Source organism: Carya illinoinensis, chromosome 7 (assembly GCF_018687715.1).
Source record: "Carya illinoinensis cultivar Pawnee chromosome 7, C.illinoinensisPawnee_v1, whole genome shotgun sequence".
NCBI lineage: Eukaryota > Viridiplantae > Streptophyta > Magnoliopsida > Fagales > Juglandaceae > Carya > Carya illinoinensis.
Window position 1 is genome coordinate 1,068,383 of NC_056758.1, and position 15,361 is coordinate 1,083,743.

Below are 15,361 nucleotides of genomic sequence, written 5' to 3' on the forward strand. Positions count from 1 at the left end.
ATATTTGAGGAATTGTAGAATTCCAGAGGTATGACAAGGAAGTATGGATAGTATATGCTGGATCCCACGCAAGAGACACAAGTTTGAAAGGAAGTCATACTGTAAGGTTTTAACCTTGCATATGGGTTCCTCTCTCCTTGGAGAGTGATGATGCCTTTATACATGGATGGCAGCTTGTGATGCTTTGCTTTTTTATAGGTTTTCAAAATTTCCGAATTGTCGTCCCCCCCGCCCCTCCCTCTTCTTTCTTTCTGAATATCTTGTATACCTTATTTGTAGTAGGGTTGTGCTCTGCCCTTTTAAGGATATTACATTACCCTGGTTTTTTTTTTTTAAAAAAAAGGTTTATAGTTTGGTGATAGAATGGGATGGCATGATTAAGATTATGGGATCAAGTTGATATCACTTTTTTTCCCTAGCATAAATTTCCATGACATCATCCCCCTGACATGCTTACAGAAGTTAAGAGAGAATATTCATGCTTTGTACACATGGGTTTTACTTTGTAACCAATTCAATTTCATTGACCTCCATTTTTTATTTGTCTGTAATCTAAGGTACAGATAATGCGTACACTGCGGCATCCAAATGTTGTTCTTTTCATGGGTGCAGTTACTCGTCCCCCAAATCTGTCTATAATTACTGAGTTTCTTCCAAGGTATAAATCTGTGCCTTGTTCTGTATTGATTGATTTGTAAATGCATACATGGTTTTATATGTCATAAATTGTGTTACTAAAGTTTGATATTTCAGGGGAAGCTTATATCGGATACTTCATCGTCCTCATTGTCAAATTGATGAGAAGCGCAGAATAAAAATGGCCCTCGATGTGGTAACATCGTCATCCTTGTTATCTATTTAAACGGCATTTTAATCCGTACACGTTTTTAAAGCTCTTTTTTGTCTTGCAGGCAAGGGGCATGAATTGCTTGCATACCAGTACACCTACAATTGTTCACCTCGATTTGAAGTCACCAAACCTTTTGGTTGATAAGAATTGGAATGTCAAGGTTAGTATATTTAATTCCATTAGTACGGATTGATTTCCTTGTATGAGTTTGGCATATGACACGATTTTGAGTTAATTATGACTATTTCTGGTTGTTTTGCGGCATTTTTTACTAAATTACATCTAATGCCAATATAGTTACAACTTTCTAATCATAAGTGGATTATAGTTGATGCATTTTGTCGTACTCTTTTTGCTGCCAATTTTGACCTGGCCAAGTTATGTTACTAATAAACTGCTGTATGAAGTATCATCTAACCAGGCTGGTACCCAGAATACATATTAAGTGCGGACTCCCAGTGGCCAACTGATGAAAAGTATCTTGTACTTGAGAGAAATTAGTGATTAATGTGAGTAGATCCCATACTATGTTGTTCTGTGTTTGGTCAGTTGAACTTGCCTGAGCTTGGTTCCAGGAGCTTGTGTAAGAGGATAGGAGTGAGTGCCTTACTTTTGACCTAGATGGACCTATGTCTACTTGCTGGAGGCATTAAAGTAGTGATTGTCCTACACTACACAGGGCATGACATGAGTATATGTATAGTCTATGTGGTCAGCAAACCCAAGAACTATGTCTTGTTTGCTACAAGTTTTCGTCATTTGTATGGGGAAAAAAAAACAAGAGAAGCATCCATGGTGAACATGATATACAAATATAGTTTTTTACCATGGCAATTTTCATGGCATGACCCACTTAAAAAAAATAAAATCATATCATGCCCTGTGCCCAAATGTGAACAGTCCTAGGGACAAACTTAGAAACCTGCCTGCTTATGTGTTACTCCAGATTGAAGTATCTGCAGCACTTCTCTGGCCAATTGCTGTACTTAGGATTTTGGTGGTGCTTGGATAGTAGCTTAAGGTAGGAAAGGATTTGAGTTATGAAATTTTAGTTTTAAAGAGAGAGAATTGAAGAAGAAAGAATAATAAAAAAGAGAAAACACAGTAGGCAATGATGCCTTGGCACTCAAGCAGTACATCTTTTGCAAAGTGAAGCATTTTGCCCATAAAAGAATAACAATACGAAGCATCTTTGTAAACTCTTGAATATTACCTTTTCCCATTTGGTAAGAATGAAACACGTATTTAATGAAATGTAGGAAAACCATACTCTTAAAACTGCTCGAGGACCATATAATAGACATAGTTAGGAAACATATAAATTTGTGTGTGGTTTTTTGTTTTAGAAAAGCAATTAACCCTCATATGCTGGTAAGATGGTCTTCAGAACCCTAGATCTACCTAAATCCTACACTTGAAAGAACTTTACTTGCCGAAACTGGGATTAGACTTTGGAGAATTGATGCACTCCCGAAAATATATAAGTCTATGTAATTGTGGTCTAACAGACTATATTGCTTACATGCAGGTTTCTGATTTTGGGTTGTCTCGATTGAAGCATCACACTTTCTTGTCATCCAAATCAACTGCAGGAACGGTGAGAATTGGATTATTATTCACTATTATTTCTGGTTGTCTATAGAGATGACACAATTATCATGAAACGACACCCTTTCTTCCTTCATCTTTGATTGTGTCTTTGTCTATCTGTCAAGCCTGAGTGGATGGCACCTGAAGTTCTCCGCAATGAGCCCTCAAATGAGAAGTGAGTTGTTTATTTTATGAGTATATTTCTATTTTGTATCTTCAGCTTTACTTGGTGTATGTTCTTTCATCTTATTATACTAGTTAGGTAGCCCTGGTCCATTAATTTTTCATACTGACTGGCTGGTCCAGTTGTCTTATGGTTTACAAGCTTTGGCACATCTTGGTTGTGCTTGAGGAAATTTTTGTGTGAATTGTCTGTTTTGGCCAACTGTTTTAATCTGGGATGGATATGGGTTTTGATGTTTGGGTTTGTGTTGGTCCTAAGGATTAATGGCAGAAAAGATACTAATGCCATAACTCCACGGTTATCTTACCCATCAAAGACATTAGGGTTGGGGGTGGGGAGACTATCAGTGGGAAATATTAGAAACATGCTTTTTCTTACTGGTCTTTAAAGAATAGCTTACCAAAAGCAAAATACATTTACAAAAACACACTTTTTGATGCTTTTGTTGTGAGCGTAAACCGTAGAAAAGCACGATTTTGTAATTTTTCCAAAAAAATAAAAATAAATAAAAGTATAAAATCTTGGTTCAAGATCGAGAAAATGATGTAAACAAATATTCTTGAAGTATTTGGTGGATATTGAAGATCATTTATGTTCCATGGCACCACGATAACATATGTGATGTGTACTTTAAACTCAACTAATGGTCCAATTTCCCTTTCTAGATGAATTGGTATATGATTGCTTATGTTAGGATAGAAGTCAATACCTAAAATTCTTGAGCTTGGTGGTATATTTTGATTCAACAATGTACTTTAATCCAACTATGGCTATCAAATATCTTAAATATGTAAATAGGCTAAATATATTGTCATCTTGCTTTTTAAAACTTTCTACAATGTATTTTATAAATTTTACATTATCTTTAGAAATGTGTGCGCTTCAATTTGGCATTCGCTTGCATTTGTGCCTAGGCTCCAGATGGGTTCTGCACTCAAGTGCGTCTAGTGCTTTCACCGACCTGCTTTCAGCTTATTGCAGTAACTTAGTTTTGTCATTGTTTACAGTCTTGCTGAACCTACAGGACCACCTTACTATATCTTCTGTTAAATATCCAGGTGTGATGTTTATAGCTTTGGAGTCATTCTATGGGAGCTTGCTACTCTAAAATTACCTTGGAGTGGGATGAACCCAATGCAAGTGGTGGGTGCAGTTGGTTTCCAGAAGCGGTGCCTGGACATTCCTAAGGAAATGGATCCTGTGGTTGCTAGGATAATTTGGGAATGTTGGCAGACGTAAGTTTGAAGAAATCTGAACTGTAGCATACACCTTCAATTATCCTTTACTAGGTTAAATACAGTTCAAATGATTGATTTTCCTTCTCGTTAATTCCCAGTGAGCCGAACTTGCGTCCCTCATTTGCACAGCTAACAGTAGCTCTCAAGCCTCTGCAGCGGCTTGTTATCCCGTCACATTTGGATGAGCCAAGTTCTGCTTTGCCACTAGAAAGCTCGGTGAATTCTATGCCTTGAAAGGTCTCAATCTTTCTCTCAAGTGTGAATAAGTAGACATTTTGTTTCTTTGTAGTATATGAAACTTCAAAAAGAGAGCAGAAAAAAAAAAGGGACAAAAAGGGAAGAGCCAGGGGGGTTGTAGCAGCCAAATGACTGCAGAAGCACCTTTTGTACAGTTGGTTGTCCAAGCGAGGATGCTGCAAAAAGAAAAAAGAAATGGAATCATACAAATGCGCTGTGTTGGGAGTTTTGTAGGATCACGATCCCATTGTTATTAAAACTTGGTTAATTCGGTTTCTCCGGAGATCCGAGCTTGAAAAGAGGACATGACTATGTCATATATGACATTTGATAGGTCCAATCACCACAATTAAGCTCCTTTATCTTGGATGCCGAAGGAAGATCAAGTCCAAGACGTAACAAGGGTTTGATTGGCAAAGGAAAATCCAATAAATCAAATGGAATAAAATGACAAAATGAACAAGTTTGAAACATTTACAGCTTATGATGAGGAGGGTTACGAGCAGAATGTAGAGAGTGCAGAGTTTTGCCATCTCTGATGATAATGTGGTGGCTCTATATGCCCCATTTAGGAAGTTGGGAAGCCCTGTAAGTTTTGTTCCTCCATCAATGGTTAAAATGTGTATATGTAACTCTTTTGATTGTAATTTGAAATCCATGATTTTATAAAGTCAAGATCTGGCATGGATTTGATGCAATTCCAAATTTTAGTACGCGATCCAAATTTTACCCCAAATGCACCCACTTAAACTCACTAGAAATGATGGTCCACTTCGGTTGTGGGCAAAGTCTAATGTTTTTTCTTCTTTTGAATGAGAACGTAATCTCACCCACCTCTTTTGTCAAATCAGATTGGTAATCAATATATCATTTTGTAAGAGCGTGATGTGTTTTGTAGTACGCCTTTGATCTTTCAGAGGCAAGTTTCTAGATCTAGCTGTATTCGAATTACAGAAAATAGCTAGGACTGAAACATCTTTCCTAGCTCATTGTCATATCACAATTTATTTTGGTCTCCCCTCCATGAGGTGGTTGTATCCATTTGGTCCCTGTTTATTAATTTGTCAACGTCATTCCATGCCTGCCAATGATCAAAATAAGTTATGTTTGTAAACCCGCTGTTTACTGTAAGGCCTAATACGTTGATTTAAAAGAAAAGAGTCAAAAACTATTTGTAATAGTATTTGAAGTTCCCAGTATCATACCAGCAATGTGTTTGGCATGTTAATAAATAATCTTAACCAAAGTCTGGGGTTTAGATGGCACGAGACCCGGCCTCCATAAGAGAGGTATTGGGTTCGATCCCCATCTCCAAATCCCTCAATATCATTAAAAAAAAAAAAGTTAATAAATAATCTTGTAAATATATATATATTTTCATCTGAAATATGTTAGTCTAGTATTTTTCTATACTATAATAGTAAGTGCGGATAGCTGTGAATAATATTTTTGGCGTATTCCGTGTGCGTAGCCTGTGTTTGGCGTGTTGTGTCTTTTCTGTCATGTTTTCTTCTTTTGTGTCCGTTTAAATGAGAGCGTTTTGGTCTTTGGGTGTAGCTGTGTCAAGGGTCGGTAGCTTTACATTTGAAATATATTTAGTCTAGTTTTTATCTTACTAATAAGTTTATATATCCCTTACCGTGGAATTGTTTTCTTATATATGGGATATATTCATACTCCATGAGAAAAAAAAATGCCATTTATTTTAAAAATTTAAACAGGTGAGATAAACAGATTTAATTATTTATATTATATTTTTAAGCAACAATATCCTTACTCTTCCCTCTTGACATTGATATATATTTTTTTAAAAAGACCCTCCTTAGTAAACCTACCTTCTCCATAATTTATGTGATTCTTTGTTTTATGTTAGAACCAATCATGTGCCTTTATCAATGCAATAACTTCATTTCGATGAACACACATGCAATGGTCACTTTCACAGCTTTTTGACAATGCCTTTTGCCTCTTCATTTTGTTGACCCTATCTCTCTCTACTTACAATAAGAAATTTTGGTGGATGCTTTTTGAGATGTGGCAATCAACTTATGCCAGATTCATTCAAGGAGACATCAAGTCATAAAAAAGATGCAAAGATGGCTTGGTACTTAAAATATATTAACAAAATATTTGGAGGCTAAATTACCTTAAACTTCACTGATAGAATGAATAGTTGGTTACAGTTTTAGCACCAAATGGTATCCCTACACTTTCCTTGACAGACACAATTACCAAGCAACACTATACTTATCAACAATGCTGTACACAACAATATCCCTACTCTTCCCCTTGACAAAGAAATATTTTTTCAGAAGACCCTCTTTGATAAATCCAGCCTTCTCCAAAACCCTCTGTGATGCTTTATTTTCTGCATAGACCAATCCTTCCACCCTCTCCAGAAACTTCATTTCTTTGAACACACATGAAATGGCCAACTTCACAGCCTTTGTTGCAATACCTTTCCCCCAATACTTTGCACTTATAGCATATCCAATCTCTCCCCTCCGTTGATCCTTTCCAACCCCAGGCATCACGTAAATCGACCCAATCGGACGGTCATTAGTGCAAATGGCTCTATACCAAGGGTGAGAACTAATGACCTCCTCTAAGAAGTCCAAAGCATCATCCCTAGAGGTGTAGGTATCCCATCTACAATAGCGCGTCACATTATCATCACCAGCCCAACCCATAAAATCATCCACATCGGAGATTTTGAATGGCCGGAGAGTGATATCGATGGGCATCCCCATTTTATCACAGCTGAAAAATATGAGATAGAACTTTGGACTTGGTAGTGTGCGATAGATGCTTGCTATGATTTAATGTAAGGATGAGGCTCGTATTTATAGAGCAACAATTAAGAAGTCGTGATCATTCAATTCAAAATTACTACTTCATCATGCTGCTTTGCGTTTGATGGAATAGAGAAGCCAGCAGTAGCGAAGCCGGCTGTTTGGGTGTGTACAGGACAATGGTTTTCAGCAAGTTGCACAACTAGGCTGCATGATTACTTAGTCGCTTTTAGCAACAAGTAGCACAAGGTATAAGACTTTCAATGATGTCGGCTCACAGGCATATGCTTTGTACTTAGCTGGAAGATGGAACTATCGAGAGAGCAGACAGAGACCTCTTGTAAAAGGCTAAAGTGGATGAACATCCTATTTATGAGTGTCAAGTCTTGACTACATGGCAAAGTGGTACCTTTACATGGTGTTACTCTTTCTCTTATCTTTTGTTGGAATTTGACTGTCGATGACCCTATATTTTAGTGCTGTTTATCTTTTCCTAATTAAGGAAAAGTGTTGATCTAAAGATTTATAGTTTGGGTGATATGATTTGTTCATTTTTGCTGAAATTTTGATGTATCCCAACCATGTTATAAGCGGGTCTGCGGTTCGATTGGGTAGGAAGTTTTTTAGTTGGTAGAAGGACACAGACGCCTTCAAAGCCTTTTTAAACACTTGGATTGTTCTGAAGTTCAATGAATATTACTAAAGCAGCCAGAGCAAGAAAATGGCTGACCAGCGATCCGAGACTATTTATTGTATATTTTTATGGACCTATTATTTAGTACAGATTTGGGTAAAAATATCTCAATTTAAAATTTTCATCTCAATTAAAAGTTTTTATTTTATTATTATAATTTTTCCGAAATCTCATATAAAATATAATAAATAATTTAACTTTTTCAAATCTTAAAACAATAATAATACTCAAAAATAATATTTTAAACTTTCACTTCCATTCAAAATTCTCACATCTTACTTACTAAAACTCACCTCAATGTCACATCATCCCAAGAGGCGTAGGCATCCCATCTACAATTGCGTGTCACGTTATCATCGCCGGCCCATCCCATAAAGTCATCCACATTGGAGATTTTGAAAGGCCGGAGAGTGATCTTGTGGGGCTTCAACATGTAGGGAGGATCTATTGGGAGTGAGTCTGTTGATAAAATAGTATAGACAAGTAAATCTCTTATTTTCCCCTTAAGAAAGCTAAACTTCCTTAGTAGCCCCTCCTCTTGGAACCCAACTTCCTCTAATTCCCTTTGGGAGGCCTTATTATCCACATCAGCATAAGGTTGCAAACTTGCGAGAGGATGATCTTCATTGCCTTGGTAGCTATCCCCTGGCCCCAGTACTCTCTGGCAACACCGTACCCCATATCAGCCTTACACCTATCATCATCGTCTGACCCCTGAATAATGGAGATGAAGTCTATCGAACGTTCATCAAGGCATATGGATAGACAACGCCAAGGGTGGGGTATGCAAACATCCTTTATGAAATTCAGAGCCTCTTCCTTAAAGGTAAAAGTCTGCTGTTGAAGGGACCAGGTGACTTGATCATCACCAGCCCATAACATGAAATCATCCGCGTCCATTAGCTTGAACGGACGAATGGAAATCCTCGATGAATCAATCTCCATAACGCCAAGACAACACCAATGGCTGGTACCAAAGCCTATGTCACAAAAATGTTGGTTTTCCGAAAATTAAGGCTAGCTTGTTTATGTTATATCAAATGTTAGCTTGTTTATAGCCTATCTAGAATTCTACCACCTTGATCAGGGCCCCGAAAACTCCAAGTCTTCCTGCCTAGAATATATTATTGGAGTCCCCCAACCTTGTCATTTCTCTTAAAAGTATATTCCATATTTCACACTTGGAAACTATGTCACGGATCTCCGCAGAAGCTGAGCAAATTAAATTGTTGTGATTTGGACTTTGGAGGATGATTAAGTATTATTTATTACTAGAAACTTACATACAAATACCTTGAAAAAAAAATCCAGTTTTTAGTCTTTCATTATAAAATGGGCCACGTGCCTTTCCTGGTCACCCACTGACCCACCTCAACCAGGTAAGTTGGCTACGAAGTGGATCCTGATCACTTCTCACTTCTTGATGAAGATATATATTGTCTTCTACTCATCCAATGTGGGACAATTTGCATAAAGTGCACAAGATACAGTTCAATATGGTGCTCAATGGAAACCATGCATGGCCATGAACACAGACAATCTAATAAAAAATAATACATGCTATTAAGCGAGATTTATTACATGAAAACAATATATGCTATTAAGTGATTATCACCTGCCCATAACATGAAATCATCCACGTTCGTTAGCTTGAATAGACGAATGGAAATCCTCGATGAATCAATCTCCATTACAACAAAGACAACACTAATGGGGTCGGTGACGAAGCCTATGTTACAAAAATGTTGGTTTCTGAAAATGAAAACTAGGTTATAAGCTTGTTGGGTTCGGCATTATTCCAAAGTACGGAAAACATGTTGAAATATTGAATTGTTTATAGCCTATCATCTAAACTTCTACCACCTAGAGGCCCTGACGACTCCAAGTATCCCTGCCCACAATATATTATTGGAGTCCTCAACATTTTTTTTTTTTTGGGCCAACTACCAGCCTGCCAAGGTGAGCATTATATTCATTTTCCAAAGGAATCCACTTAAGGTAGGTAAGGTAAGTTGTACTAGAAACATTATGCAACCCAAAAGACCTGAAACACCACCAAAATTTCTGTGCTTTGGAGGATGATTAACTAGTTATTACACCCCTTGGGCCCTTGGCAAAAAAATCCTGTTTTAATTAGTCTTTCATTATAAAGTAAATTGCTCAAGATATTAAATTATGCCAGGAGTGTGAATGTTGGCCCCCTACTACAAAAAATTATGACTGTCTTTAGGTGGGCACCCCTCCTAAGTGCAGTGGAATGGAGGTCACCAAACTAGGCCATGTGCCTTTCCTTATTACATTGACCCCATCAGGTAAGTTAGCTACATATACATATATATACACACATGAAGTGGCTCCTCACTTTCATTTCTTGCTTGTTCATGATACATGTCTTCATTCATATTTATCTATCCAATGTGGGACGATCTGCATAAAGTGCTATGTGAAAGCTTTACTTAGTCATATGGTAAACCATGGCCATGAAAACAGACAATCTAAGATTGGATGGGGAAAGCAACCTTGAGACTGTGTTCTGTTTCTATCCCTGGTTATGATGAGATCAGATAGCAGTTAGAGATGTTGTAGCCAGTGGGATTTGAGGTTTTATCAGGATGTAAAATAATCTGTTGCAAAAGACTTGGACCTCTTTATTATGTTTTCAGAACACTCGCGTTTTGTTGGAGAATTGATGTTTGTTGGTCTATGTAGCGATATGGCGATGCAGGAGCATGTGATCAGGCATAATATTAGCGAATATTTTTCTTCCATTCGGCTTCTTCATGAAGACTACTAACAAAGTAAGAAGTTTCTGAAGATCTTTGAAATGGAAATAGGCAGGGGCCGCGCGAACGCAGGCCCCCACTGCCACAAATTATGACATAGGATCTGCCACTTGGACAGACCTTAGGCGAGCACCCCTCCCAAGTGCAATGGAAGTCACTAACCTAGGCCATGGGCCTTCTTGATCACCCATTGACCCCGTCCAGGTAAGTATGTTGCTCGTTCCTGCTTGCTTTAGTTTTATAGACCCAAACTAATCTCTCTACATTATTACTTTTCCCATATGGGACTACAGATCGGCCATTAGTAACTATCACACCCTAAATCAAGAGACTAAGGTTATGTTTAGTTGTTAAAGTGATTTCAATCTATCTCAAACCAAATATTATTGATAAAACTTACTATTTTTTTAACTTCTCATAAAAAAATTAAAACTCATCTCCATCTACTTCAAATATTCAAACACATATCTCAATCTATTTACATTCAAACACATCTCAATATGACCCACATAACACTACTATTCACATTGCTCTTTTGTCAAATAAGATTGGTAATCAATAATCATTTTTGTAAGAGTGTGATGTTTTTTGTAGCCTTTGATCTTTCAGAGAGACAAGTTTCTAGATCTAGCTTATTTGAATTGCAGAAAACAACTTGCAATCTTTTCTAGCTCATTGTCATATCACAAATTATTTTGGTCTCCTCTCCATGAGTTGGTTGTATCCATTTGGTCCCTAGTTATTACTTCGTCAACATCATTCCATCCAGTACTGTTTATTTTTAGTAGTATTTGATGTTACTAGTCTCGTACCAGCAATGTGTATGGCATGTTAATAAACAATCTTGTAAATATATATTTTTTTCATTTGAAATATGTTACTAATACGTTTATATATCCCTTACCATGGAATTTTTTTCTTATATATGGGATATATTAATCCTCCCTTAGGAAAAAAATACTATTTATTTTAAAATTTTAAATAAATGAAAAGAAGTAGATTTAATTATTTATATTATATTTTTAACTCCATGCAACAATATTCCTACTCTTCCCTCTTGATGTTGATATATTTAAAAAAAAAAAGACCTAAACCTATCTTCTCCAATAATTTATGTGATTCTTTGTTTTATGCTAGGACCAATCATGTGAGTCTGTGACTTTATCAATGCAATAACTTCATTTCCATGAACACACATGCAATGGTCAACTTCACAGCTTTTTGGCTATGCCTTTTGCCCGCAAATTCTCCTCTTCGTTTTGTTGACCCTATCTCTCTCTACTTACAATAAGAAATTTTTGTAGATGCTTTTTGAGATGTGGCAATCAACTTATGTCAGATTCATTCAAGGAGACATCAAGTCATAGAAAAGATGCCAAGATGGCTAGGTACTAAAAATAAAGTAACAAAATATTTGGACGCTAAATTACCTTAAACTTCACTGATAGAATGAATAGTTGGTTACAGTTTTAGCACCAAATGATATCCCTACACATTCCTTGACAGACACAATTACCAAGCAACACTATACTTGTCAACAATGCTATACACAACAATATCTCTACTCTTCCCCTTGACAAAGAAATATTTTTTCAGAAGACCCTCTTTGATAAATCCAGCCTTCTCCAAAACCCTCTGTGATGCTTTATTTTCTGCATAGACCAATCCTTCCACCCTCTCCAGAACAAATTAAATTGTTGTGATTTGGACTTTGGAGGATGATTAAGTATTATTTATTACTAGAAACTTACACACAAATACCTTGAAAAAAAAAATCCAGTTTTAATTAGTCTTTATTAAAAAGTGGGCCATGTGCCTTTCCTGGATAATCTTAGCAAAATTGCTCTGTGAAAGTTAATTTTCATGTTAAATCATGTGGTGGTTATTTCCTTAATTAATTCTATATATGTTATTGGTTGATTATGGATCTCCAATTAACTTCAGACTCAATGTTTTTGCATAAATATCTATTTATCATTTATCTAGAATAGGGGTTGCTAGCATGCTGCTAAGTATTTTGTAGTAATCCATGAAATAGTACCTACCTACCAATATGATCAATTAATATCCATATACATACAAATTATAAGATTATTGACATATGTACTTAGTTAAAGAGTGTATATATATATATATATATATATGGCCTGATCGATCATGTTAATTGCATGTAATAATTACCTCTTCACTCATGATCACAAATATATAATTAACTTAAATTCAACCACCTAAACTACGTATATTTCTTTTCTTCTTTTAATAACCACTTAATATTTATTAAACAAAACAACTAAAGATTTATATTTTAAAAAAAAAACTTTAATTTCTGTTTAACAAGAAAGTAAGTGGATACACATGAAGTGATCTTTACAACTGTTCTTCATGTAATTTCTATTACATGTAAATGCCAACCATGTCTTTCTCTCAATTTCATTCTGTGCAGAATGGGTGAACAATGAAATTACACTCGGCACATTCATAAGCTAAATCTTCTTCACCAACACCACCGCATTCCGAGCATTGAGCAAAAGTTTTCTGAACCAAAGCAAGAGGATGCTGATGAATATCATATTTGAAAGTTCTTCCAAACTTGAGATTTGGATGTTTTCCGCGAATGCATTCAAGATGAGCAGGATAACTGCAATCAGCACAATAATAGAACCAACACTTTGGATCTCGCTTTTCTTCACAAATATCACAGTAATATTCACCAGAGTCATCTTCTGAAGTATAACAAAGTGGGAATGGATGATCATGTTTCTCATAGTTCATCATATGCGGTTGTGTCAAACACTTGAAGTCCAAAGTGAAATCACAATCAACACAACTAAAATTGCATCTTCCACTTGATCCACAAACACTACAAATTCTATCTTTTGATAAACTAGCAAGAATTAGTTGGTGTTGTTCGTGACTAGGATGTGTAAGGATATCAGGGATTAAACTGCATTGGATATCGAGGTCAAAATTGCATTTGTGACAACAATAAGTGAAGCCGTTACACTGAAGCCGACAAGCATCACACTGAAAATTCAGACTTTTTTCTCTCAAGAGGAGCTTGAGGGGGTGTCGATGAAGTGAGTGTTGCAATTCACTTTTTAATTCAACACAAGATTTGTGAAGAAAGAATCCACATTGAACACATGAATAAAATGGAGGAAATATAGGCCGAATGCACCCGTCGCACTTTTTGTCGATCCCAAGCCCGTCGGTGAGTTTTAAGTCATGCTCGTGACTGAAATGCTTGATTTCTGTATGAATTTCAGTTCCGTCTCCTCCTCGTTTGGTCTTATTAACAATGTATGGAAATAAGTCATCTTCTTCATGTTTCGGCACAAATGTTTCATCTTTCTCTTTGTTGCTTGTAGCACAATGAAGGTGAGCAACAAAATCTTGACTTGAGCAACAATAAACCCAGTAGTTCATATCTACCGTCTTAGCACATAGTTGGCAGACTCTACGTTTGGATTGGTCGGCTGGAAGAGAGTAGATGAGATTGAGAGGATGCTTGTGCCTTATGACTTTGACAGTTGATGGTAAAAATGCACAATCTAGGTGGGCCACAAATGAACAAGTGGCACAAAAGTAAAATGCGTTCTCGATTTTATTCCCACAAGCATTGCAAGCGACTGAGAACCATTTCCTCTCAAGGGTTAATGGATGGCTGTGAATTGCAACTTCTATAGTGGATGGCCGTACAATCAATGGTAAAGATGTACATTTTGGATGGACCACTAACAAACAAGTGGAACAAAAATAAAACATGCCATTGTCTTCGGCCTCACATCCATCACACTTGAATGGCAATAATTTCTGCATAAGGGTCAATGGGTGGTCGTGAGTTTCAGATTTTTCGGTGAGTGGTAGAAATGCACATTTAGGACAAAGATAAAACTCATGACAATGAGGACACTTATATTTAAAGTTGAATTGTTTGAAGTTGCAGTTAGCGCATCGTTCGTACCGATGTAGTTTGAGGAGAAGAAGATGTTTGGGATGTGAGTGGTGTTGCAACTCATGGGGATATTCAGCACATGATTTATGTACGTAGAAACTGCACTCTTTACATCCGTAATAATCATCAGAATCGGTTGCTAATATTAGAAAGCATATTTTACAGCGATCAACACCAACTTTGTTGAGGAGGACTAACGTATGCAAGGGATGATGATGGCTGAAATGTTGAATCTCCATTGCTCCCTGGCCTCTCTATAGTCTATATTACACACCCAACTAATAATAAATATTGAAATGAGTTAGAGAAAAATATTTTAAATTAGTCATGAGTGCAGACCTACATGCTCGATGTTGGTATATATGCCCATGTATTATTTTTTCCTTTTAAATTATTCTTAATTACCTGAAAAATGGGATCAAATTTTCAGATCGGATGGATGTGGTTTGAACCTTTGATCAATGATGGATGGCTAGTTAGCTTGTTCTCGATCTAGTAGTCGTATTCTGATCTAGCAGATCTTGTTGTCTTCCCTTGTGCTAAAATCCAATCCTAACAAAAAACAAAGGGACAAATTACAAGTTGTAATTATAAAAAGAGGAATTAAGTTACGGGGGAGTAATTACAAAAAATTATTTAGAAAAGAAGCATATAACTACAAAGCACGTAATAACCATCAATACTCACACCAACAAATGAAAGCTAATTCCCAATTCATGATATGATTTGTAAAATTAAGGTTCGTAACGATTCAAATAAATCATGATATATATATATATATATATATATATAATACTCGACGAGCATCATTTGTGGTCTCATTGGCCACGTAAAGTATTATACGAATAAAACTCTAGATATTTAGAAAATGTGTTAATACTTTCCTTTCGATGGGGTTTATAACCAAAGCACTAAAAGATTCTTAGAGTAAAGCTTTTTTCACTCTCTCTTCTCATGGAAGAAAATAATGAAACTGTACAATTGAGAAGTGAGATGATCTTATCTTATCTTATGTAAAAAATATTTATAATTTCTTTT

At 36.3% G+C, this 15,361-nt stretch overlaps 3 protein-coding genes, 1 non-coding gene and 2 pseudogenes across 9 annotated transcripts in view; 1 reads left to right on the top strand and 5 right to left on the bottom strand.

Annotated features, from left to right (window-relative positions):
* LOC122316775 (serine/threonine-protein kinase EDR1-like) overlaps positions 1 to 4,797 on the top strand; it is a 30,503-nt gene extending 25,706 nt beyond the window's left edge. For 4 of the 6 annotated variants that reach the window (XM_043133550.1, XM_043133552.1, XM_043133554.1 and 1 more), the window contains exons 7-13: positions 558 to 658; positions 754 to 832; positions 912 to 1,010; positions 2,379 to 2,447; positions 2,566 to 2,615; positions 3,683 to 3,859; positions 3,961 to 4,797. In XM_043133550.1, coding sequence (XP_042989484.1) covers positions 558 to 658; positions 754 to 832; positions 912 to 1,010; positions 2,379 to 2,447; positions 2,566 to 2,615; positions 3,683 to 3,859; positions 3,961 to 4,096 — 711 coding nt within the window. In that variant the 3' untranslated portion in view covers positions 4,097 to 4,797. The remainder of the gene's footprint in view (positions 1 to 557; positions 659 to 753; positions 833 to 911; positions 1,011 to 2,378; positions 2,448 to 2,565; positions 2,616 to 3,682; positions 3,860 to 3,960) is intronic. The other 2 variants (XM_043133551.1, XM_043133553.1) reach the window with 1 other exon arrangement.
* A 1,530-nt stretch (positions 4,798 to 6,327) lies between these two features.
* On the bottom strand, positions 6,328 to 6,849 carry LOC122315398 (uncharacterized N-acetyltransferase p20-like). The gene has a single exon (XM_043131271.1). The coding sequence runs from the start codon at positions 6,847 to 6,849 to the stop codon at positions 6,328 to 6,330; it is 522 nt and encodes a 173-aa protein (XP_042987205.1).
* A 972-nt stretch (positions 6,850 to 7,821) lies between these two features.
* LOC122314721 lies at positions 7,822 to 8,558 on the bottom strand (annotated as a pseudogene).
* A 1,206-nt stretch (positions 8,559 to 9,764) lies between these two features.
* Positions 9,765 to 9,905, bottom strand: LOC122317637 (annotated as a pseudogene).
* Positions 9,906 to 10,419: 514 nt separating this feature from the next.
* LOC122317591 lies at positions 10,420 to 10,580 on the bottom strand. The gene has a single exon (XR_006244519.1). It is a non-coding gene; the product is annotated as a U1 spliceosomal RNA (small nuclear RNA).
* A 2,118-nt stretch (positions 10,581 to 12,698) lies between these two features.
* LOC122315393 lies at positions 12,699 to 15,067 on the bottom strand. Its single transcript, XM_043131268.1, has 2 exons — positions 15,011 to 15,067; positions 12,699 to 14,875 (listed from the first exon to the last, which is right to left on the bottom strand). The coding sequence occupies exon 2, from the start codon at positions 14,560 to 14,562 to the stop codon at positions 12,799 to 12,801; it is 1,764 nt and encodes a 587-aa protein (XP_042987202.1). The 5' UTR covers positions 14,563 to 14,875; positions 15,011 to 15,067; the 3' UTR covers positions 12,699 to 12,798.
* Between the last annotated feature and the right edge of the window lie 294 nt (positions 15,068 to 15,361).